The sequence below is a fragment of the Leopardus geoffroyi genome, chromosome C3 (assembly GCF_018350155.1).
Source record: "Leopardus geoffroyi isolate Oge1 chromosome C3, O.geoffroyi_Oge1_pat1.0, whole genome shotgun sequence".
Lineage (NCBI taxonomy): Eukaryota > Metazoa > Chordata > Mammalia > Carnivora > Felidae > Leopardus > Leopardus geoffroyi.
Window position 1 is genome coordinate 57,603,491 of NC_059338.1, and position 25,724 is coordinate 57,629,214.

At 40.0% G+C, this 25,724-nt stretch overlaps 1 protein-coding gene across 2 annotated transcripts in view; it reads left to right on the forward strand.

Annotated features, from left to right (window-relative positions):
- NME7 (NME/NM23 family member 7) overlaps window positions 1-25,724 on the forward strand; it is a 261,819-nt gene that overhangs the window by 38,876 nt on the left and 197,219 nt on the right. For both annotated transcript variants that reach the window (XM_045453013.1, XM_045453014.1), the window contains exons 2-3: window positions 9,783-9,890; window positions 10,655-10,821. In XM_045453013.1, coding sequence (XP_045308969.1) covers window positions 9,783-9,890; window positions 10,655-10,821 — 275 coding nt within the window. The remainder of the gene's footprint in view (window positions 1-9,782; window positions 9,891-10,654; window positions 10,822-25,724) is intronic.

The window sequence follows — 25,724 nt, forward strand, 5'->3', positions numbered from 1 at the left end:
TTCTGTGCTAAGCCGAAGCACAGGGTTTAGTTTTTCACAGCTATAATTTGCAACAGTAGTTTCATGTTGATTGATATATTGGTATAATTTATGGTTTTTTCAATGGTGTCTTTCCTTTGAGAAGTTTGAATTATAATCCTAATGATTATATTGGGTAACAGATGATGTTATAAAACTCAGAAAGAAAATTGTTGCTCAATTTCTTATTGGTGAACACTTTGAGCTCTCTAAAAGGCAAGATTCTGTGCTCCTACTCTGTTTTATTAACATGTCCTTTATAAAAATTGCTTAGTATTGCAGAAAAGCTATACATTCAGTAGCTTTTCATAAACGTACAATTTCAGTCACATTTCTATTTTTCTGTCCTTCACAAAATCTTTTTTCCTTCATACTGATTTTTCTGCAAGGGCCTTAAAAAAAACTACTGACTAGGATTTGCTGCAGCCAAGGCTGCAGTATCACAAATCAAGAGAGGCTCCCCCTATATATCAGAACAAGGCCAGTGCAGCTCTAAAGTCACAGATGGCTCTACAAGCCACTGCCACTGCTGGAAAGACGTAGGCAACATAAATCCCAAGTGACTTCCGCACACTGAGGCATTCAATCCCCACAATTACCCTACGAGGAAAGTTTATTAATAGTCCCATTTTACAGATCCGGAAACCAGGGCTGGGAGAGGTTGAATATCTTATCCAAGGCCACATAGCCCAGGTCTGTCGGCCTCTAGAGCCCATGCCTTTAGCCATTCTGAAGTATTCCCCAGCCGACCCAAAAGTAAGCGCTTAATAGTTTCCTGGGTCTTCCCTTCGAGCAGCACAGTTCCGGGCCATGCCAGCTGCTCCCACGAATCATAGCAACTATCGCAGCAGCAGCAGCAGCAGACTCCGTTTGGTCTAGGCATTGCACTGCGCAATCCTGATAGGGCCAGGTCCAATCAGGATGTGGTGAACGATGGCTGTAGGGTCATCAGGAGGACAGTGGTTCTTTCTGACCCGTAACATTGAAGTAGACGAGGCCAAGACATGATTATACTTGATGATATGAGCTTAATAAACTCACTCTTGAACTAAGGGTAGGCATGTGTGCCTGGAGAAGATTGTTAGTTTCACATGGTCCGTGTATGACTGGGCCTTCCTTTAAGCAGTGACCAAGAGAGGGGTGGTGTGATTTGATTTTCCAAAGGCTTGGTTACCTTTCAAATGTCATTTCACATGGAATTTCAAAACTAGGGGGGAGATTTTCTTAAAATCACCTATTTTATCTTATAAGTTATGTGAAATTATATGAGTTTTACATTCTGTTCAATAATATATATGTTTGTTATAATGTAAAAATGTTTACTTAACATTAAGAAAGACTGATGCTCTAGGAAGTCTCTCTCTCTCTCTCTCTACCTCAACGAATAAATAACACTGTATCTGCCTGTCTGTACCTCTAACTGAATGGACACAGAACTTTCGCCCTTTACAGAAATTAACTCAAATGCATCATAGACCTAAAAGTAAGGCACAAAACCGTAAAACACAGGCACGGAGCAAGCACAGGTTAGTTAACTTCATTTAGGGCTGGGTCTTGGATGAGAAGAATTGTTAAGATAATGATTGAAATGGCAGACCAAGGAACCTAAGCTGGATAAGGAAGGAAGTGAAGGAAAGACAGGCTGGTGGGTTGGCGATGTGTGAAAGGACCGTTACGCTGGAAAGAGGGAGAAGTTGGACAACCTGAGTGCAATGACAGGAGGATGTGGGCAGGGAACAGAGCGCTGGAGGCATGGCATTTGGTGCTGGAACACTTCCAGGCGATAACACGGGCCCACATGTCACCAACTCAACTGTATTGAATCAACTGATTCTGTCCTTTCTTCCAGCATTGTCTGCAAGTTCAGCCACTATCATGATTATAACCAATATACATGTGGTTTTAAATTTCACCTGTTTTACGGAAGAATATTATTATTTCTGTTGGTTGTCCCCTATTTTTTTTTTTTCTTAAAAGGAATTGAGAGAAGGGAAAATGTTTTCAGAATGAATGGAAGGAACTTGCCTACGTCATTAGCATGTGCATGGTATAATCTGACTATTTTAAAAAATGGCTGCACTGGAAGTGACTCATTCCGGAATGCATTTGAATAGATGCAATTTTCATATGCTACATTTTAAAATGACATTTTCCTTTTTTAGGTGTAACAAAGTAAGTTTGGAAAAACAAACTGAGATTTTTCTACGTTTGAAAAAGCGTACCATCAAAGGGAAATTAAAAATTGTAACGTGCTGTACAGCACATTCTGATGAGTAGTCATATCAGTGTAGAATGGATTTTAAGTACAAAATTAAAATGACTTCTCTTAACTGAGTCAACTGTGAAAGAGCAGAACAATCAATCCAGAGCCAGTGGTTCTAAGTTCCTTGAAATTGCTTGAGTGGCTGCTAGATTGTAAGGACCGCGTTTGTTTCTAATTGCCATTGTCATATCTTGACATACCTGAGTACCTGGCATAGTACATAGAACATGGCAAGTGCTCTGTTTGTTGGGTAAATGAATTGGTGGATGGGAATAAGGTAATGAACATAGTCTGATGGCCTTGCCTTCTGCTTTTCAGAGGGCAGGTAGTGAGGCCTATACGGACACTTGGGAGGTTTCCTTAACGTTCGTGTTATTATACCCATTGCTTGTTTCCTTTGTTTCTTTGTTTTCTGTTTTTGTCTTCCCATTCTGATTTTATAGTATGGCTAATAGAAGAGAACTCCAAAGGTTATAGATGAAATACGATGTGAAGAAGGGTCTACTGATGAGTATTAATCTTTGTTGGGTGTTTACGTAGTTAAATTCTTACATAGTGAAAAAGAAAAAAAGAAAGACCAGCTTCAGGTTTTCAGTGTAATTTAAAATTAAACTATAAAGAAAACTACAAATTAGAAAACAATTTAACCCCCCTTGACATTAAACAATAACAAAAAATACAAGCATCAATCAGGTGGAACATTTCATAATGGTGTACATTGAAAAGTAGCCTCCCCACCCCCACCCCCCCGCCACCCGCCCCCCCCGCCACCCCTTCACACACCACATACTCCCCAGCGGCAGCTATTTCTGACATACTGTTCAGTGTCCTTCTGAACAATTGTTCCCTACCTAGCCCAGGATTTTGAATTGAATATTAAAGATTTGGGTCATCATCACCCAAGTTCCTTGGCAATAACAATGCTCATTATGTTGTTCAATGCTGATCTTTTGCAGCAGGAACAGAACTGCTTTTTGTTCGATACTCTGATTACCGTTTCCCCACTGTGAGTCACATTTAGCTGTTGTTTACATAATCATCAGCATATTGTTTCTTACTATTTGCCATCTTGCAGAACCACTGTGCTCTCTGTGACTTAAGGTCTATTTGGCTTTTCACCCTCCCCCTCTTTGCACCCTCCCCCTCCAGTGCAGTGCCTGAAAGCTTCTATTCCATTTTTTTGGCTTTCTACTTAGCCTTTCAGGGAGTTGTAGGGGAGGAAAACATTTTCCTTGACCTTCTTAGGGTCCCTGGCTATGTCTGAATACTGACATGGACAGATTAATAGGAGAAAACATATGAATTAATTCAAGTTTTATGTGATATGGGAGCCTTCATAAGGATAGCAAGGCCTGTTTGCTGGGATTCTTTTTTTTTCCCTGTTCCTTTGTCCTGAGAGATAAGGATGCTTCTTTCTTCTGGGAAGGCACCTCTCACACGAGGGATTTATAACCTGTTTCAGGGAAGAGGCTTAGGAAAAGGTCAAAGTGACCTTCTTCTTTTGAGGTTTTCTCAAGCTCCTTCAGCTTAAAATATTCACTGTGCCAAGGTGCCGCTAAAAAAAAGACATGCCAAAACCAAAACAAAAACTAGATGGCCCATTAGTGATTAGTTACAAAATTGGAACACAGTGTGCTTGAGTGTGAGGGACCCATTATCTTTTTATGTGTAAATTATATTTAGAATGTCCAGAAGAAGGAAAATGTTTTGGCTACTTTAAGAAAAAGTCTCTTTGTGCTACCGTGTGATCTTTAAATGCTCTGCAGAAGCCTATGTCCGATGGAAGCTGAAACCTTTACTGTCCCTGTGACCATCCAGTCAGTGACATTCTCCTCAGATCTGTGACCCAAAAATGGAGGTGTCCCTTCGTACTACTTCCGTGTTAGTTTCTCCCTCTTGAGTTGGCCCTGGAGGTCTGGTACCATGGAAATCTCTGAGTCACAGCACGTGTAGCTTCCTGGTCGGGCTCAGTCATGAACTAGCTCTGTAACCTTATGGAAGTCATTTATATTCACTGGGCCTCAGTTTTTTTACCCATAAAGTGAAGGGTTCAAACAAAATGATTTTCAATTTTGACATCATTAAAATAATAAAAGGGGTTAAGATACAGAACAGATGAACATAAGGGAAGAGAAGCAAAAATAATATAAAAACAAAGAGGGGGACAAAGCATGAGACTCTTAAATACAGAGAACAAATCTGAGGGCTGCTGGAGGGGTTGTGGGTGGGGTGATGGGCATGACACCTGTAGGGATGAGCACTGGGTGTTATGCATAGGGGATGAGTCTCTGGAATCTACTCCTGAAATCATTATTATCTATGCTAACTACCTTGGATGTAAAGTAAAAAGTAAGTAAAAGACAATAATATAAGGGGAATCACATTCTTTGTTAGACTTTGCTCAGTTTAGCTGAAAAATAAAAATGTTTAAATTTCAAAGGCAACTTTGGTGTTGGAGGTGTGTGGGTGTGTCTATATCAGGCAGCGAGCAAAAGGCTAGCCTGAATGGGACATTCAGGTGCACTCCTGTTTCGTGCCCAGTCCAGAAGTCCCACCGCTATACCTCTAGACATCTTTTTCATTCCATTCCATTCCATTCCATTCCATTCCATTCCATTCCATTCCATTCCATTCCATTCCATTCCATTCCATTCCATTCCATTCCATTTCTTTGGAGAGAGAGGGAGAGAGAGGATCGCATGTACACGAGCTGGGGAGGGGCAGAGGGAGAGAGAGAGAATCTTAAACAGCCTACATGCCTAGCACAGAGCCCAACGGAGGGCTCAGTCTTACAACCGTGAGATAATGACCGGAGCTGAAATCAAGAGTTGGACACTTAACTGACAGAGCCACCCAGGCACCCCGAGGCATCTTTTGACTCTTCGAAGTAACCAGACTTTCTACTGCAAAGATAAATCAGAAAGTGAAGTTTAAATCGCATTTGGTTACAATTTGTACCTGGCATAGTTGGCCCTTTTTCATAGAGGGCATAGTACCTGCTTGAGAGTTAGTTTTCCTCATCATAAATGGAAATTCCATTATTATTTTTATGTAGTTTTAAATAATCTTGTTGAGATAAATCACAGTTATAAATGAAGGAATGGGATAATTTTCCAAGAGAATATGAAGGATTTTTTTTCTTTGTGTGTAGATGCTATTCTGAAACTCTAGGTTAAAATCTAAGAGGTCAGATAGAACTTCAGGCATTTTTGAAATCTTGTGGGTATAGTTTCTGTCTCTCTTTCTGTGTGATGCTTACTTATCAGAGATTTATTTAAGTGCTGTGTAGTGTTGCAGACTTTTCCTTCAACATCAATCATTAGGCGGTTCTGAGGGAATTTTTAAAGCTAACAACTCTTTTATTCTTTTCCCAATAAAGTATGACCTTTAGTTTCTGTTGGCCTTTTTTCCCCTTTACCTCAAAAAAGTAATTGCTTTATTATTTTCCTTTAGAGCTTATGTCTTAGAAGGACACGCTTCACTGACTTGATTCTTAAAACTTTGGAATTGGGATGTAATTGAGAAGCAGTATTTGTTAAATATGTTTGATGTCACAGGGAATGAGATGATTCTCTTATTGCATTTCCTAATCATTAATCTTCTCCTAATGATTGATAAAGGCAACAAACTTGACCCTGTTTAGAATTATTTAGCTTTACATGGAGGAGTAGATAAATAACTCAGTTCATTAGTGGATGGAGGCCCATTGAATGGATACGTTCTTAAATAGTGGCTTTTGTGTCATTTTTCATAGCCAGTGCTGTTTAATGAGACAAAGCATAGTGAGTTCCAACTTATTTCTTCGTTATGTAACCTTGGACCAGCGTTCAAAAATTTTAAGTTTTACTATCCTTGTCCACGAAATAGGGGTGCTACCTATTTTGTCTGTTGTGAAAATGAAATGAGATCATGTCGAGAGCCTGCTACTTAGTAGGTACTTTAAAAATTATTGTTATTGTCATGATTAGTGGTTGCCATTCATTTCTTAAAGTTTGAATGTCACTGATTTGTTAAACAGTCTGAGAAATGTTTTCCCATTGTCTGAGGAGTAGGAGAGGGAGAAGATTCATTGTAACATAATAGAGGGTGGAAAACTGAACAGAACGTCCCTGATTCACGTATCTATTATTTTAAGAGAGATTCTTGTTCACGAATATTCGTTGGAATTTGAGAACAAGTCGAGCAACTGATGTAGGAGATATTTTCTTTGCTGTACATAATTTGATGAACATTGTCTACCTTTTACACCTTTTATATTCATTTTGACATACATCCAAATTCTATGTATTTTCTATCCCACAAGGCATTATTACTATTTTCATGCATAATATTCATTTAGATTTACCCACGTGTTTACGTCTCCACTGTTTTTCAGCCCCTTCTTTAACTCCTTGAATCATCTGGTATAATTTTCCTTTTTCCTTTGGAACTGCCTTTAGAATTTCTTTTAATGCAGGCACACTGGTAATAAGTTTTCTCTTTTTGCTTATCTAGAAATGTCTTTATTTCACCTTTCCTTTTTAGAGGATATTTTTTGCCAGCTAGAGAATGCTATATTAGAGTTATTTTTAGTTCTCGAATTTCCACTTGACTTAAAAAAAAAAAGATTCTGGCTCTCGGGTGAAATTCTTCATCTCAATGTATTTTTTTAATACCTATCTTCATTGTTTTGAAGCCTTTGTCAGATAATAGGTAAGCTACTCATGGATCTCTTTCTATTGTCTGCTTTTTCTCTTGGTTCTCTTTCTTGGTGTATCTGATAGCTTACCGTTGAACTTCAGGAGATGCAGGGAGCTAGAATGGGGAAAGTATCCCCTCAGTGTGGTCAAGGAGTAAGCATTGAGTGAACATATAACTTGTAAACTTTGTAAGGGACAGTTGACCCTTTTGTTTACCTGTGCTCCTAGAGTGTTGTGCTCCAGAAATCAACAAAAAGGTGGGAGCGTTAAGAGAGTTCCTCTTTAGTGGGTTTAGACACCCATTTTTCTCTCCCCATGCTGTGAGGCTAGAGAACAAACACAGGTATGAGCTCACTTTTCTATAATGTCCTTCTCCCCGGGATCTTTGTCCCGCAAATCTTGGCCACTCCATATCCCTGTGACATTGTCAGAAGCTCTGCTAGCTTGTCTGCCTCTTGGCAGCTTTCCTCTGCTGGCTCTTCTTAAGCTTCTCTGTCTCTTGTCCAGGCTGACATAAGACTCAACACATGTCCTCAAGTAAAAGCAGCACAAAGAATGTTGGGCCACCTCAGTAAGCTTCCTGTCTTTCCAGATCTGGGATCATCAAATTCTGGCTGCCTTAGAGGCTCCCCAGGGTTTTCAGACAGGTATTTTTTTCATCTCCCACTTTTCTAGTTCTTCTTGCTTTGGTTTGCTCTAAGCGCGTTTGTCAGTCAGAAACAGTAGGTCCTCCATTTATTTTCTTTATATTAAAACTGTTTTCTGGATAGCGTATTGTGCAAAATTCTATTACCCGCCTCAGAATTAAGCAGTGCGATTGGTTAGTTTTGTGTTTGGGCTCCCTGGATAAAGGATGCCAAGTTTCATTGGTTTTTCATTGACCTCACCGTCCTGCCCCATTACCTTCAGTTAGATGCATCTGTACTTCTTCCATTTTCTAATTTCATTTATTTATTTTAGTGAAGGAAATATTTCAATGATGTCGTAGAGTGAGTGAATATTTTAATATAGAGAGTAAAAAATTTAGTAAGCTGGTAATACTTAAAATTCCTATTATAAGGGGACCACAACACTAGAACCGCACAGTGAAACCTAAACTTTAAGAAGCCGTATTTGTAAGAATATGAAAAAAAAATGTGTGAAGGAAGGCTTTCACGAATGTCATAGTATGTCTCTTAACTCGCCTTCATTTTCTCTTAGCTAATAATTAGCGTTGCTTAAATATGTCTTTGTGGATGATTGTGGGAAAAATAAAATAGCGTCTTAAAACTTTTTACAGTACAGTTTATGAGTATAATCATAAACAACTAGCCATATACCTTCTACCATTAGAATATATAAGGGAATTATTAACACAAAAGAAATTATTAACAAAACATAAAAAAAAACCTATCCGTGTATCCTAACCAGAGAATCAGATGCTAAGTTCAGAATTAGCAACAAAACTAGATTCCTTTCTTCCTTACATGTCCTGTATGTCCTCCTTTCCTTATAATGAAGGACCTTTGGGGCTAAGCTATTTTTAACAACATACATGATTGGAAGTCCTGCTTAACAGTCAAGGAAAGAGGGTCATTCTTTGACTTATTTTTTCACTTCATCCTGTGTGATAGGCATAGGAATGCACCTCACACACCGTCAGCTATGAGCAAGGGCCCCACCTGCTGTGCTCTGAAATCCGCTGCTGCCTTTGCACTTAAGACATGCTTCCCAAGGGCTACTCCCAACTGGTGCCTTTGAGGAGCAGGGAGACTCAAGCAGGCGGGTCCCCGGATGTCAAGGAACTCTTGAGGGCTCCCTGGCCGGGGCACTGCCTGCCAGTCTTGCTGAACCTTCCTTAGACTGTACAGCAATCTGGAATGATGCCTCCCTCCCTTCTCTCTTTTCCTTCCTTCCAGTCAGATTTGTACTGTGGTCTGGATCCCTCCCCATTTTTCTCCTCTAGGAATTGCCCTTACAGGAATAGAATTCTTGCAAGTGTAATCCTGTCTCCATGTCTGCTTCTCAGAGGACCTAGACTAACACGTTCTCCAATTTCTGTAAAAAGATACTATCGTGTGAAATTAGGAAGGAAAGAAAGGATGTTTACTATGACTTTAATGATGACAATATTCGAATACTGCTGGATTCTTAAATTTAGGAAAGTTAAGGGGCGCCTGGGTGGCGCAGTCGGTTAAGCGTCCGACTTCAGCCAGGTCACGATCTCGCGGTCCGTGAGTTTGAGCCCCGCGTCGGGCTCTGGGCTGATGGCTCAGAGCCTGGAGCCTGTTTCCGATTCTGTGTCTCCCTCTCTCTCTGCCCCTCCCCCGTTCATGCTCTGTCTCTCTCTGTCCCCAAAAAAATAAATAAACGTTGAAAAAAAAATTTTTTTAAAAATTTAGGAAAGTTAAAATCTCATGTAATTGAGAGCTAGCCTCTCAGAATTTTTTTCTCACAGCAGTTTATTGTCTGTTTATATGTAAATCTGCTTTCAGATCTGTTTATATGTAAATGTGCTGAATTATTACAGTAGTCCGATCAGGAGCTCATGTTTTAAAAAAATTGTTAATTTACTCAGGGTGATCGGATGGTTGTGAAGTATTAAGCAGTTCATAAGTCATCTTTGAGATAGCTGAGGATATTTAATGAGAAATTAGAAGGAAGTATTTCTGAAGGTATGTTGGTAACTGATATATGGTTGAAAGAAGAATCCTTGAATGTAATAAATAAATAGTAACAGATGTACTTGTTAACAAATCTTTGGTAATTCTTGCCTTCAACGTAGATGGTTTATGCAAGAAGTGCTTATATTTTATACGTTAATGTTAATTCTTTCTTTGCAGAATCACGGGGAAAGATTCGTTTTCATTGCCGAGTGGTATGATCCGAATGCTTCACTTTTTCGACGTTATGAACTTTTATTTTACCCAGGGGATGGATCTGTTGAAATGGTAATTGAGCCTTTTTTTTTTTCCCCCTTAAACATCAGCAGAGGGAGTGAATGCGGGATAGGGAGGGGAATAGGATTGCCTTTTATGTCGCTGCTTTTGAAAATTCATAATATATTTTTTTCTTTTATTACTGGGAATTCTTTTTTTGGTGTTTGATTTCCAATACAAGAGGGTAACTTTGTACCTTTATCTTTAATGTGAAAATAGTAATTCATATCTTTTGTTTATAAAACGGATGTGGGATTGTTCATGTTTTAGATTAAGCAATAGGCGGTAAGTGGTTGCAGATCAAGATTATCATGGCCCTAAATATGTCACCAATATTGAAAGCTGTTATCTCTCCTACGAGTCAGATTGAAGAAGATCAGGTTAAGAGTCGCACATATTTCTTTGTGTCTCTTCACTGGCAACCCTTTTACAGGTAGATCTCTTTGGTACTGGGGTTTTGTCTAGGCAAGACAGCTGAAATTTGGAATTTCTCTGGGATTTCATAAGCACTAATTTGCTGAAATGGTTTGGCAATGAACAAATCTTTCTATTCATGGTTTATTAAAGTATTAAATTTGTAATAAGTTTTTCTGTTATTACTGGATTCCACTAGGAAATACAGAAGTTCTAAAAGAAATGTGATTTGTATTTGTAGCAAAAGTGAAACAATGTCGCCAATGTTTAATGAAGCAGAATAAAGAATCATTTTTAATTTATCATAAGATTAACATTCTCTTTGGAGAATTATTTGTCTTACTGTGTTGTTTTTGTTTTAGCACGATGTGAAGAATCACCGCACCTTTTTAAAGCGGACCAAATATGATGATCTTCACTTGGAAGATTTATTTATAGGCAACAAAGTGAACGTCTTTTCTCGACAGCTGGTGCTAATTGACTATGGGGATCAATACACAGCTCGCCAACTGGGCAGTAGGAAAGAAAAGTAAGAAAATCTTTTCTTCATTCTTAAAACATTATGTATGTCCTGATACCAAAGTCTAATTTCTCATTTCTATCTTGTGTTTTTACAGCATAGACACTTTTCTGATTCAGTGATCCGATGCAGTGTTAGGACATTTTTAGAATTTTGAGGAGTAGATTCAGTGATTTGTTTTTCACTCAGATAACAAAGTGATGCCCATAGTCCTAGGCAGTGATTATTTTCTGGAGAAAAAAAATACAAACTTTTTATACGCCCTCATCTTTCTTCATAACATGCATTTAACTGGGAACTGAGAATGTTTGAACATAAAAAAGTATTGGTGTGTAGGACAAACATGGCTTATAGGAGAAAAGTAGTGAGTGCCATAATCTCGGTGGAAACAGAAGAAAGTAGTTTGTTGTGGAAGATCGGGGAAGGCTTTGTGAAGGTATTTGAGCTGGATCCTGAAAGATGAATTGGATTTTTACCCAGTTAGGCTGAGAGGAGGGAATGCTGGTCAGAGGAATAAGGATAAGAAGAGATTCAAAGGCGGAAAGTTGTAGGTTGTTTACTGGAAAGAGCCCATTGTTCTGCCTGACTTGTTTGACGGTTGACATTTTTTTTTTTAGAACTTTAATTAGCAAAATAGCCTGAATGAGGGTGGTAGCAATAGGCGTGGAGAGGAAGATGTGTGCAAGATTAACAGTAATGATAGTGATAAGCGCTCAGTAACGGCCAGCTATTATTATATCAAGCATGGTGTTAAAATGATCTGAATGGGCTATTTGAGTCCCATGACAACCTGATAAAAAAGGTGCTATTACAATTAGCTCCCCTTTGCAGATGGGGGAGTTGACACTTAGCCAAGTGAAACAGCTTGCTGAAAGGCCGAGGAGAGGCAAGATAAAGCCCGAAGTCCAGTCTGAAGAATGGGAGGATTTAATCATAGGAGAATGGAGAGGACCTAGAAAGCGGTCGTCCTCTCTCTGTCTCAGTTCATTTGTATGTCTTCTGGCACGTAGCACATCTCCTTACGCCTATTTGTGTTAGCTAAATCAGTCAGTGAATGACAATTTTAAATTCATGATCTGCCCTTTCCTTTTTCAAAAATGTCCTCCCTGCTTACAAATGATGACCTTTGATCTAGTTGACAAAGATGTTTTTGTCTAGATTGTTTGTAATGAATGTCGTTGATTTTTGAGCTTTATACACAGACCTAACGCCTGTCTGATAAATATTGACTGATCCAGCGAAGAAAGAATGAGCTAGTGTTATAAAAATAAAATAACACAATAGCGAAGAGAAACTTACCTGTCTTGTTCACAACTGTATGCCTCAAGACCGTTCTTGTGATGCCCCAGGCAGTAAGTTATTCACAGGGAATGCCCCACAAAAATTTGTTGAACCAGTGAATGAATCCGTTGATGCCACTGAACACAGTTATGTCTGGAGGCAGAGCTTCCGGCCGGCCTGTCCAGCTCCTCCCTTCCCTCCCAGTGCACGCGGCTCTTCCTGTGACGGTGAGAGGCTACGGCGTGGAACCTTCCAGTTGTCTCGTTAGCCTTCTCTCTGTACTGGTGGTCAAAGCTGCACTTGTCGCCCTGACTTTTCCTCAGTTCTGATTTAGAAGAGAGACAGAAAATGTTGGAGATGCAGCTGAAAAATCAGGCTGTTCTGAAAACAAGGACTTTTTAGTAAGGTTTTTCTCCTGCATATCAATTTTCAGCATTGCTAAAGTGACATTTTCATTTTCAGTCTCTACCTTTATGAGTTTTCAACCTTCTGAGGCTAGAATGACTGTATTTGAATTGAAATTTGACTTCTTTTGTCATCATTATTGGCTTCGGTTTCTTTGGCTTGTATATTATATTTATCTTGGGGGATTCTTGGCAGTGTGGAGTGATTATTGTAGTAATTAAAAGTAGGGACCGCCGGTGGAAGGTAAAGGTATCAATATAAAAAGCTCCAGATACCCTTCAATTTGAGAGGAAAAAAAATATGTCAAACTATATTTTGAGGTCTACCAACAAAATAACTAGCTGGTTACGTAACATCTGAGTAACTCCAGTAGTAATATTCTTTCTGTGACCTCTTTACAAGCCCCTGATAGCCCTTTTTACAAGCCTTTTGTAATCTCGGGGTGCTCTGGTGCTCATTGTGGATATTAGTACACAAGTGGTGATGTATCAGAGGGGTGGTGAATTCCTCATAAAAAAAAAGAAGACCATTCCCAGAATAACTCTGAAATGGGGGGAAAAAATAGGATGTTAGACAAAGAGGAATCTCATTGTTATGAGATCTCGTGGTGAAAGTCTATGAGATTAAGGAAACCTCTACCCTAATTCCTTTATTTGCAAGTAATAAATATTTATAGCTTAAATGTTTTTCAGCACATATATGCCAAGCACTGTGATAGGCACTTTTCATGTGAATCTCAGTTCAAGATGACTTTAAGCTTTCGTTTAAACTAGCAGAAGTAAATGAATTAGGGAAACAGGGTCAATAGTATGACCCGATCAAAATAAAATAATAATACGTATAGCAATTACGATTTGCATATATATTAGTCTTATTTCTCTAGAGTGAATGTCATTGATTCCATTTTACAGCACAGTTGAGTAGCTTGGCCACGGTTGTAGATTTGGACAGTAAAGAAACCAGTAAACGTTGTTGCATATGCCTCAAACTCATTCTCTTTCCATTAAGCCTCTAATTAATAAGTTGATAAATACTGTTGAGTGGGACTGATTTCAAAAGAGGAGAACCAGAAGAATATGAAGACAGATTTTAAATATTTGGGGCACCCGGGTGGCTCAGTCAGTTCAGTGTCCAACTTGGGCTCAGGTCACAATCTCGTGGTTCATGGGTTCGAGCCCCACATTAGACTCTGAGCTGACAGCTCAGAGCCTTGGAGCCCGCTTCGGACTCTGTGTCTCCCTCTCTCTGCCCCTCTCCCACTCGCACTCTGTTGTCTGTCTCTCAAAGGTAAATAAATGTTAAAAAAAATTCTTAAATAGTTGGGCTGTATAATTAATAACAATATATGCAGTATTATATTTTTACTGACTTAACACTATTTCCCCATCTTCTTTTTTGATTCTTTCTTAACTGTGTGTGGGCTAGTAAATCCAGCAACCATTTGGCTGATTTAAATAAGCTTCTTCAGAATTTAAGAGTTTGAAAAAATGTATTCTTTCACTTAAATGACAAAAAAAAAAAAAAAAAAAAGGCATTGGAGAAGTAAGTACACATACCGTCTATCGTGATCCCGTAGAAGCAACCTGTATGTAATAACTGTAACTCAGCCTCATTCTCAGTGTGGATGGGGACAAGGATAATTTATGAACTCAGTACCTCCCGGTTGTATTTCTCATACTCAACTCCCTTCTTTACACCAGAAAGAAATGATAGGAGCGCCAAGGAAAATTGATCTCTGTGCTGCCCATCAGCTAATTTTGAGGCAGTTATCCAGATGATTCAGTATAGTTCACTTTAGCTCTCAAACTGGCCTCGGCCTTCCAGTTCTCTTAGACTACAGAAATACGACATTTGATTCACGTTTCTACCTGCTTGCTTTCTTTAAATCTCCTTTCTGAGTTATAATGGACATAAAAAAGCTGTAACTAATTGAATGCATACCACTTGAGGACTTTGGAGATAAGTGCACACCCATAAGCCATCGCCACAGTGAACGATACAGGCTTCTTTGTCACCTCCAAAACTTTTCTCCTGCTCCTTTTATTATTTTTTTCATATTGATTTTTTTGTGTGTGGTCAGAGCACTTAACGTACGATTTACTCTTTAGCTAATTTTAAATCTATTCTCTGTAGAGCTCCTCAGGTCAAGTTGACAAAGGCTATTTGTTGGCAAAGTATCAGAGTAATTCGTTTTAATTAATTCTAATTGAAGTATAGCTGATAGGGTTTCAATTGTAAATGGCAATGAATCGACATCTCTGGTTCTGTTGCTTAGATGCGAGTCCACCTAGTACAAACTTCTTGTGATCTCTGGGGCGGGTTAGTCTCCAGATTAGTAACTGATGGGAGCACTGACACAGGAGCCAGGCGAAGACCAACACGAAGATTGGCGCTTATCCGGGCCGTCCGGGATCGGGGACGCTTGAGAGTGGCCGAGGCTCTCCTCATCTTCCTACTTCTGCCGCCCCCCTCCCATCTCACTCCTCCTCCAGTCCTGACCTCGGGGCCTGCCCGAGGGAGAGAGGGGTCTGCGTGGCAAACCCCTCCGCCCGCACACTTGGCCCGGGGTCTGTGCCGCCTCACAGCCCACCCAGCACAAGAGACAGAACACCGGAGACAGGCTTCCACACAGGTCATTGTGCTAAACATGGGGACGCGGGAGGACGATGGCCTGAGGGCCTGCAGGTCTGAGACAAAAGGGGCGGGGCCACATGTGACCAGAAACCTACAGCATATAGTTGAAGAAAGACCGGTAGAGCAGATAGAGGGAGTGGAGGGAGGGAGCACCGTCCTGGGGGTGGAGTCGAAGTCACTCGTGTGCACTCAAGAGTGCACATATTTCTGTTCTTGGAGTTTTCTTTCTTTCTTCTTTTCTCTTAAAGTTTATTTATTTGAGAGAGACAGCAAGCGAGCGTGAGCAGGGGAGGGGCAGAGAGAGAGGGAGAGAATCCCAAGCAGGCTCCGCACTGTCAGCGCAGAGCCCATCTGGGGCTCGAACTCATGAACCGTGAGATCATGACCTGAGCTGTAATCAGGAATCAGATGCCCAACTGACTGAGCCACCCAGGCACCCCTTGGGGTTTTATGTCTTAAAGCCAGTTGGCCTAACAGTTTTGAGTAGGTTACTTCTCAGAGGAGGGGAGGAGCAGAATATTCGTTTAGGTCTGCTCTCACCTGAAAAGTACTCTCGCAGTACTAACCACTGTTATTTTACAGAACGTCCTAGGACCATAGTGAGCAGTTGAGTTTTGACTACTAAAAGGCACTGAATTGCATTAAAGTCATGTAGTTCAATTACCAAGGCCTTCCTAAAAATTCACCCCCTAACCTTTTTCTCTTTACTTATCTATGGTCTCATTGTCCAAGATGACTTACTACTGATTACATGATGGCCCCAACAACAGCATAACTGTACCCCAAATAATGCCATGAAAAAATGCCCTCCCATTCTTAAATTCCCAGAGAGAAATTGAGATTTCTTCCTCTGTAAAAATCAAGTCAAATTCTGCCTTCTCCTTTATAATTCTTAGTCAGAGGGCTCCTAGTTAACAGATTAGAACTGAATTTTCTTTTCAGCTCCAGCCGTGGCCATCTTCCCCTAGAATGATTGATAATATATTTGGATTAATTAATGTCTTTTTTTGCCACCTCTTTTCTTGCAATCATACTATGTTATGCTGTAGGTATTCTCTTATAAATAGCACATAGCATTTTTTAAAAAGCAAAATTCTGTCTGAAAATGCCCTCATTTTCCTTGGTAAGATTAGTACATGTACAGTTTACATATGTTGTATTTTTGGCATTTTTGTACAATTTCCACTCTTTGGCCACTTTGGTGCTTTTGTACTTTTTCTTTATTCTTGCTTTTTATTTTTTTAATTAATTGAGGTGTTTTTCCTCTGTTCAGTTTCTTTTTCCTGTATAGTTTTCTGTTGAAGCCATAACAAATGATCACAAATTCAGTTGCTTCAACAATACAAATGTATTGCCTTACAGTTCTGTAGATCAGAAGTTTAACACACGTCTCATTGGGCTGAGATCAAGGTGTTGGTAAGGTTGCATTCCTTTGCGGAGGCTCTCAAGGAGATTCTTGAGGCCGCCCACATTTCCCTGGCTGTGAGGCTGAGACCTCACACTGACATCTCTCTGGTTCTCCGCAACCAGAAAGATTCTCTGATTTTAAGGACGAATGTGATTACACTGAGCCTACGAGAATGATCCAGAATAACCTATTTCAAGGCCTGCAATTGTAATCAACTCTGCAAAGTCTTTTTACCATGTGAAGTAATGTATTCACAGGTTCCAGGGATTAGGTCATGGACATTTTTGGGTGGCCATTGTTCTACCTACTGTATTCTCTATTGGTTTGGGGTTTACATAATTCTATGCTATTTCTCTTGTGGTTAGCTGTGAAACTTTGTCATACATATTTAATGTAAATTGCTTAGAGTTGTATAATATCTTCACCCTTCTGTAGTCTTTTTTTTTTTTTTATTTTTTTATTTTTTTTATTTTTTTTTTTCAACATTTATTTATTTTTGGGACAGAGAGAGACAGAGCATGAACGGGGGAGGGGCAGAGAGAGAGGGAGACACAGAATCGGAAACAGGCTCCAGGCTCTGAGCCATCAGCCCAGAGCCCGACGCGGGGCTCGAACTCACGGACCGCGAGATCGTGACCTGGCTGAAGTCGGACGCTTAACCGACTGCGCCACCCAGGCGCCCCCCTTCTGTAGTCTTAAAAGAGTTTAGAACACCTTAGTGCCAGTCTTCTTTCTTGAATTACATGGTTTCGTTGTTGTTTTGGGCATTTGGTTTTTGTCTGCATGTTACCCTTTTTTTTTTTTTTTTTTTTTTTTTTTTTTACTTTTGTACCAGCGATGTTTGCTTGGATTTACCTATGCATTTGTCACCAATTCTTGCGTATCAGACTGTCCTTTTGGAATCATTTTTCTCTTTGGAATTTATCCTCCATTTCTTGGTAGTCAATTATCTTTTTTAAAAATGTTTTTTATTTCACCTTCTTTTTAAAAATTTTTTTTTTAACGTTTACTTATTTTTGAGACAGAGAGAGACAGAGCATGAAAGGGGGAGGGTCAGAGAGAGAGGGAGACACAGAATCTGAAACAGGCTACAGGCTCCAGGCTCCGAGCTGTCAGCACAGAGTCCGATGCAGGGCTCGAACTCACGGACTGTGAGATCATGACCTGAGCCGAAGTCGGACGCTTAACCGACTGAGCCACCCAGGCGCCCCTCACCTTCTTTTTTTAATGGTGCCTTTGCTTTGTACGCAATTTGAAGTTGGTAGTTGCTTTCAAGTTTTCTTTATTCCTCTTTTCTGCTGTTACTGGTTTGAGAATTATATATTCTATTAATTTTCAGTATTTTTAATATATGCAATTAAGGATATAAACTTCCTTCTAAATACTGCTTAGAACCACATTCTACTTTTTTTATGTGAAATTTGAAAAATTTGATTTGAAATATTTTCTAATTTTTATAAGTTGTCATTGATCCAGTAGTTATTTAGAAGTATGTTCATTTATGTCTAAGCATATCAGGTTTTTTTATTCTCTTTTTGTATTGGATCCTAGCTGAATTGTGTGGTGTCTAAAAAATATACTCTGCATGATTTCTGTGTCTTTCAAGTTGGTTGAGGCTTGCTTTTGTCTTAGTATAATCAATTATTTTAGTGTGCTTGAAGAGAATGTTTAATCCACAGTTGTTTTGTGTCATTAGGTCAAGGTTGTGAATTATGTGTTCAAATCTTTCATGTATTTACTAATATTTTTGTCAGCTTATTCTATCAATTACCAAGGCTTGATTAAAATTTCCTTCTATACTTGTCATTTGTCTCTTTTTCCTTGTCATTATGTTAATTTTTACATTATAATTTTGAGGGTATGTTACTAGGAGATTTAACATTGTTATATTTTCTTGGTAAATTGAACCTTTTAGTATTATAAAAAGATCATTTTTATCTCTAGCACTGAATTTTACCTTAAACTCTAGTTTATTTGATAGCAATAGAGCTGCACTGGCTGATTTTTTTCTTACTTTATTTTATTTTTCTTTTCTTTTCTTTTCTTTTCTTTTCTTTTCTTTTCTTTATTTCATTTCACTTTATTTCATTTTGTTTTTTGTTTCAGAGAAAGAGAGAGTGAGCAAGTGAGTGGGGGAGAGGGGCAGTGGGCGGGGGGAGAGCCTCAAGCAGGCTCCATACTCAGTGTGGAGCCAGACATGGGACTCCATCCCATGACCATGAGATCATGATGGTGTGAGCCGAGATCAAGAGTCAGATGCTCAACTGAGCCACCCAGGCACCCCTGCACTGGCTTTACTTTAGTTAATGTTCACACAGTGTGTCTTTTTTCATCCTTTTTAAACTTTAAAACTTTCAGTATGCTATTCTAAATGTGCCTTTTGTAAATAACATACTTTTTAAATCTAGTCTGATGTAATTTGTCTTTGAATGATTTTTTTTTTTTAAAGAAAGTCAGTGTTTTTTTTTTTTTTTTTTTTTTTAACATTTATTTATTTTTGAGAGACAGAGGGAGACAGAGCGTGAGCAGGGGAGGGGCAGAGAGAGAGGGAGACACAGAATCCAAAGTGGACTCCAGGCTCTGAGCTGTCAGCACAGAGCTTGATGCGGGACTGGAACGCATGAACTGTGAGATCGTGACCTGAGCCGAAGTTGGATGCTTAACTGACTGAGCCACACAGGTTCCCTAAAGAAATTCAGTTTTATAGTCTTTGTCTTTTACTCTAAAGCACTTACTTTTATTTATTTATTTATTTTTATTTATTTATTTTTTCAATATATGAAATTTATTGTCAAATTGGTTTCCATACAATACCCAGTGCTCATCCCAAAAGGTGCCCTCCTCAATACCCATCACCCACCCTCTCCTCCCTCCCACCCCCATCAGCCCTCAGTTTGTTCTCAGTTTTTACGAGACTCTTATGTAAAGCACTTACTTTTAATGCACGTACTATAATATATTTGGGGTTAACCCTGCCATCTGCTTTTGTGCTTTTTCTCATTTGATTTATTATTATTATTTTTGGTCGTTTTCTGACTTATTGAGGATTTTTCAATCCATTTAAATATATATATGTATATAATTTTTTTTTTTTACCGTTTATTTATTTTGAGAGAGATAGGCAGACAGACCACAAACAGGGGAGGGGCAGAGAGAGAGGGAGGCACAGAATCCGAAGCAGGCTCCAGGCTCTGAGCTGTCAGCACAGAGCCCTGACATGGGGCTCGAACTCACGAGCTGTGAGATTATGACCTGAGCTGAAGTCAGATGGTCACCCCACTGAGCCACCCAGGCACCCCTTAGTCCATTTTTTGTCTATTTGTATGAATGGTGTTCATTCTTTTCCATACTTTTAGTTCTTATCCTAGAAACTACAGCATGCATATTTAATATCAATGCCTAAAGTTTATCAATATCTGTATCTTCTCTTTTTTTAAATCTAAGTTAGTTAACATATAGTGTAATAATGACTTAAGGAATAGAATTTAGTGTTTCATCACTTATGTATAACACCCAGTGTGCATCCCAACAAGTGCCCTCCTTAATGCTCATCACTCAGCCCATCACCCCTCCGGCAACCCACAGTTTGCTCTCTGTATTTGAGTCTCTTATAGTTTGTCTCCCTCTCTGTTTTTATCTGATATTTGTTTCCCTTCCCCTATGTTCATCTGTTTTGTTTCTTAAATGCCACATATGAGTGATATCATATGGTATGTCTTTCCCTGACAGACTTATTTCACTTAGCATAATACCCTCTAGTTCCATCCATGTTGTTGCAAATGACAATATTTTCATTTTTTTTTGATTGCTGAGTAATGTTCCATTTTATATATTCCACATCTTCTTTATCCATTCATCTGTCAATGGACATTTGGGCTCTTTCCATACTTTGGCTATTGTTGATGGTGCTGATATAAACACTGGGGTGCATGTGCCCCTTTGGGCATTTTTGTATCCTTTGGATAAATACTTCGTAGTGCGATTGCTGGCTTGTAGGGTAGTTCTGTTTTTAATTTTTTGAGGAATCTCCACACTGTTTTCCAGAGTGGCTGCACCAGTTTGCATTCCCACTAGCAGTGCAAAAGGATTCCTCTTTCTCCTCATCTTCACAACATCTGTTGTTTCCTGAGTTGTTGATTTTAGTCCTTCTGACAGATATGAGATAGTATCTCATTGTGGTTTTGACTTGTATTTCCCTGATGATGAGTGATGTTGAGCATCTTTTCACATGTGTGTTTGCCATGTAGATGTCTTCTTTGGAAAAGTGTCTGTTCACGTCTTTTGCCCCTTTCTTGGCTGGATTATTTTTTTTTTGGCGGGTGTTGAGTTTGAGAAGTTCTTTACAGATTTTGGATTCTAACCCTTTATCTGATAAGTCATTTGCAAATGTCTTCTCCCATTCTGTCAGTTGACTTTTAGTTTTGCTGATTGTTTCCTTCCCTGTGCAGAAGCTTTTTATCTTGCTGAAGTCCTGGTAGTTCATGTTTGCTTTTATAGTATCTTCCTTCTTGAAAGTATAAGAACCTCGGAACAGTTTAGCTAAATTTCGTACCTTGCTGAATTACATGCCACTTCTGTTGTATTTTCTGCAGTTTTTGTGAACCTAATGACTCATTATTATTATTCTATATAACCAGTTGACAATTAGCTGTCACTACTTTTGGCCTTTTAGTATTATTATTTTGTCTATCTCAGATATTCTGTTTGGGATTGTTTTGCTTATTTTAGAATTTCCCTTAGAGTGTTCACTGATAAGGAACTCTTTTGGCTGAAAATGTCTTTACTTTACTCACATTCTTGAAACTATCCTCTTAGCTATGTCCTATCTTTCTGTTCCTCTGTGCTTCATTCTGAATTTGTTCAGAATTCTTCCACCAGGTACATCTAGTCTTCTGTCAGCCCGTTTGGTGCTTATTTTCATTTTTGTATTTTTTTATCACTTGGTCCTCTCATAGATTCTTTTTCAAACCTAAGTATCCATTGTTCATAGCTTGGACTTCTCTTGCCTTATCATGCTTGCACCTTGTCTTTCAGTCCTTCCTTTTGTCTGGTCCTTTCACAGTCTGCATCTGACAGTTCCAGTAGCTGAACTATCTGTGGCTGTCTCTGTTCTGTGCTGTTTCTTCTGGTTCTTCCTCAGGTTGGTCTTTTTTTACTTTTTTGTGTGCACGCACGCGTGCGTGTGTGTGTGTGTGTGTGTGTGGTATTGATTGTCATGTGTCTGGATGTGTGTGGATGTGAACGTGCTTGTGATATACATGTGTGTTGGGCATTTATAGATGAATTATTTGAGGTACAGGATGAAGTTACCTGACATCTAGGGTGGAATTGTGTTTGCTTCTGAGTTTTGGCTGGAGGGATTAGCAGTCTGGATGACCGTTACCAGAATTGTGCAGAATTGGACGCTCCCAGGCTCCCTAAGTGATGTGAATTTGTGCTGCCGGGCCACGCAAGGCCTGGTTCTATCTGACTCACCCTTAGGGCGTAGCTTTTGGTCCCAGAGTATTACAGGGAGAATACTCTGTTGGGTTCTGTTGCCCTCTCCCAGTGATGGGGTACAGATTAAAGTTTGGATTTGCCAGAGGCAATGCTGGCAAGGGAGACATGACTTTTGTTCTTATTCCCCTGGATCTCCGTTTTTCTTTTACGTTTGTGCTAATAATTGTTTAGCATCCAGCCCATTTCTTTTTGCTTGAAAACTCTTTAACAACTATCGTACCCACTGTTTTTAGTTTTCCGTGGAAGGGCTGCCCTGAATGACTTTGCCGTTGTTGCCAGTCAAAAGCTCTGACTCACTGCCATTGCCTCCAAGCCACAGGGGCCTCATCTGAGACTATTCTCCTTTATCCATGGGGCAAACACATGCTGTACGCTTGCAAAGGAAGCGTGAAAGAGACCCCAAATTTGGCTTTGGGTTGATATTTTAGAACAGGTTTTTACATGCTTTCGGCCAATATGCATAACTTTTGAAATATTTAGATAAATTAATACAGATTAAAGTTTACAAATATATCCCTTTAGGTGGACAGCATTCAAAGAGTCTACTGCCCTGGAGGATGTTTATTCCACAGCGGTTGACTGGTCATCTTTATCCCAAACATGTCCGCTGCGATTTTTGCCCCGAGCCTGACTGGCGGATGGAGAATGCATCTTGTGCATGGCTCCATGAAAGCTGTTAGTTTGCAGAATTCTGTGTCCTGAGTTCTGTGAAGGCTGGCCCAACTGTTTTTTCACTCTCCATTGCTAAGAAGTTTTTAGTGTAAAAGAACGGTTTATAGTTTTTCTTTTGTTTCGAGAGCATCTCCTGCCGCATCCCGCTCAGTGCCAGGTGAGAGGATTACCACGCGGTGGGTTGTTACAGCGGTGGTCCCCAGTGAATTGTACCTCTTGGTATTGTGTCCTTGTCCAGTCCCCCCTCACATTGACTCTGGACTTGACCATGTGACTTGCATTGGCCAAAGGGACGTCAGTAGACATGTCTCAAGGGGATGCATGATAAGTGTTTGCATGCTGGACTCTATGTGGCCGCATATGAAGAAGCCTGGTGTGGCCTCCGAAGGATGAAAGCCCACAAGGAAAAAGAAGCCTTGGGAGCCGTCCCAGCTGGCCCTCCAGCCGCACACGGCTGTGTGAATGATCCCTGGTGAAACCACTGCAGCCGACCTACAGAATCTTGAGCAATTGTTGTTTTGAGCCCCCACATTTTGGGATGGTTCTGTTCCTGGACAGAGAATGGATTCTCAAGTCAAGTTTGGTTGCTCGCCAGTCAAAAAAAAAAACCAATGCTGGAGAGATAAGCGATGGTGGGAAAGAGAAGTTTGCTTTATTCAGGAAGCTGGCATCCTGGGAAGATGGTGGACTGATGTCTCAAAGGCCATCTTCCGTGTCCAGACAAAGCCACAGGGTTCTAACAGGGGGGAAGGTGCGGGAAATGGCGGGGGCTCCGTGCAGGAGAAGCAGGTGCCCAGGCAGTTAGTCGTACGTTGACCTGGCCCTGAACAGACTTGTTGGCATCAGTGGCAGCTGTTTTCAAATGCGGTCAGGTCTTATCTTCTGGGAAAGTCTGGTCCTTCATTCCTCAAGGCCAGCCTGCAGGCCTCTGGGAAAGTAGGTCAGTCCTGCACGAGCCCGGGGGACTTCAGCCAGCAAGCAAGGAGTGCAGCAGTTTGAAACATGTTCACCTTTGGGATGGCTTGGAGTGTTGTTATGGTGCGTTACACGGCGACAGAGAACAGCAGCACTATTAATAATATTTTTGTGGTCCTATTGTTTATGTGCTGTCCTCACTTAAATAGCATGTGTGACTTCTCGTGCCCGTCGAATTTTCTGTTCAGGATAGATTTTAACTATTATGTACTGAGGAGTTAAGCAATGAGGACATGATAGGCGAATCTATTTACAGTGGTTACTCCTAGTAGTCAGTCTTTAATGTAGGCATTTAAAGAGAAAATGAAATTGCATTTTAAATTCAGTTCTGTCCGTTTTGCATTTTCCACCCTGGTGCTTGTTCCTCGAAATCAATGGCTGCTGATGTGTTTATATTTTCTTTAAGAGCTATAGTTCCAGAAAGTTCGCCCACAGTTCAGCATAAACAATTCAGGGGTTAGTGTGGCTTACGATACTTAACGTGAGCTAAAAAGCGACGAGTTTTAATTGCATCTTCAGTGAAGCCATATGATATAAAATACTATCAGCGACTCGTTTGCTTCAAAATAAAGGAAAGGATTGTCCGGTATGGCTTGTCATAAACACACTGAGATGAAAATCTTTGTTATTTATAAGTTTTAAAAGGCAGCCATGGGTGACATCCCACTGAAAGTAAGGATGTTTGAATTATTATATCTTTGTCAGAGCCTCAGCCAAGCTTGTCTCATTGGGGAAGAAAGCTCCGAAAAGGCCATTCTTCTCGTGTGCATTCCTTGAAATATTGCCGGCGTGTCAGAACACCCAGAAATGATGAAGGGCAAGTGGTAGCAGTTCATTATCATAATTCTGCACATCCCGCAAACTGAATTCCTCCGACTAGTTCGATTTTCTTCTTGTATTTGCAAGTATTACCCTCGAGGGTTTTGTGGTTGTGCTCCCTTCTGATGATACTCAGAGTGACCTTGCTTGTGGTGTGGAAGGAGCGCAGACCCGCAGTCTTGTGAGCTGGATGTTTCTGTCCTGAAGGTGCCGCTGACCGGCTGTGCAGCCTTGCACGTGACCGCTCTCCAGGCTTAGTTACCGCATCAGCGAAGCGAGGGCATTCGGGCGGTCGCCATCGCCAAAAATCGATTAATTCTGTGGCTTCAGAGTAGAGAGGGTGCTTTGCTCCTATGTGTCCTCTTGGAGGAGACTGTGATTGTAAAAATTAGCATGGTGTTTGCCATCTGTCTACATTGCCAGGCAAGAAGACATTTGGTTCTTTGCGCATCCCTCATGCTATGCTTGAGTGTTAAAAGAATTTATAATTATTTCCAAATCAATGCTGAACTGACTGCATAGCATACATTTGTTAAAGTCTAAGAGACCAAAAATCAAGCTCATAATACATTAAATGCAATATTTTAAAGATTTGTCCTCTTTTATAAAATGTGTTCTAAGAAACAGATATTTTAAAGACCAGTGTTTTCTAATGTGGGGGCCAAGGACAGTCTGCCTCAAAATGTGCCACTTTGGCATATTATTTTAAATAAAAGTTACTTAAGCAGCTGATGCAAGGACACTCAGATCCCCTTCTGTCCCCCTGAATAGAGGAAGTAAATCTCCTGTGTAAAAGGTGCGCTCCCTATACTAAGAAGTAAAGAGGTCCCTTATTACCACCACAGATAGGAACTTTAAAGCCAACAAAGCTGTAGAAACAAACATTGTTACTTTCTTTCTAATCTACCATGGAAGTCCAAATTCTGCTTTGAATTCCTTACTAATTAAAGCTCCTAAACATCTGTTTCCTTCCTTCCTTCCTTCCTTCCTTCCTTTCCTTCTTTCTTGGTTTTATTTTTAAGTAATCTCTACACCCAATGTGGGGGCTAGAACTCACAGCCCGGAGATCAAGAGTGCCGTGCTCGACTGCCTGAGGCAGCCAGGCGCCCCACATCTGTTTTCTTTATCCTGTCAATCCCTCACAAATTTACTGTCTCTTTGTTTAAGAAGTATAAAAACTGCCTGTTTTCGTCATTTCTTTGGGTCTCAACTTCATTAT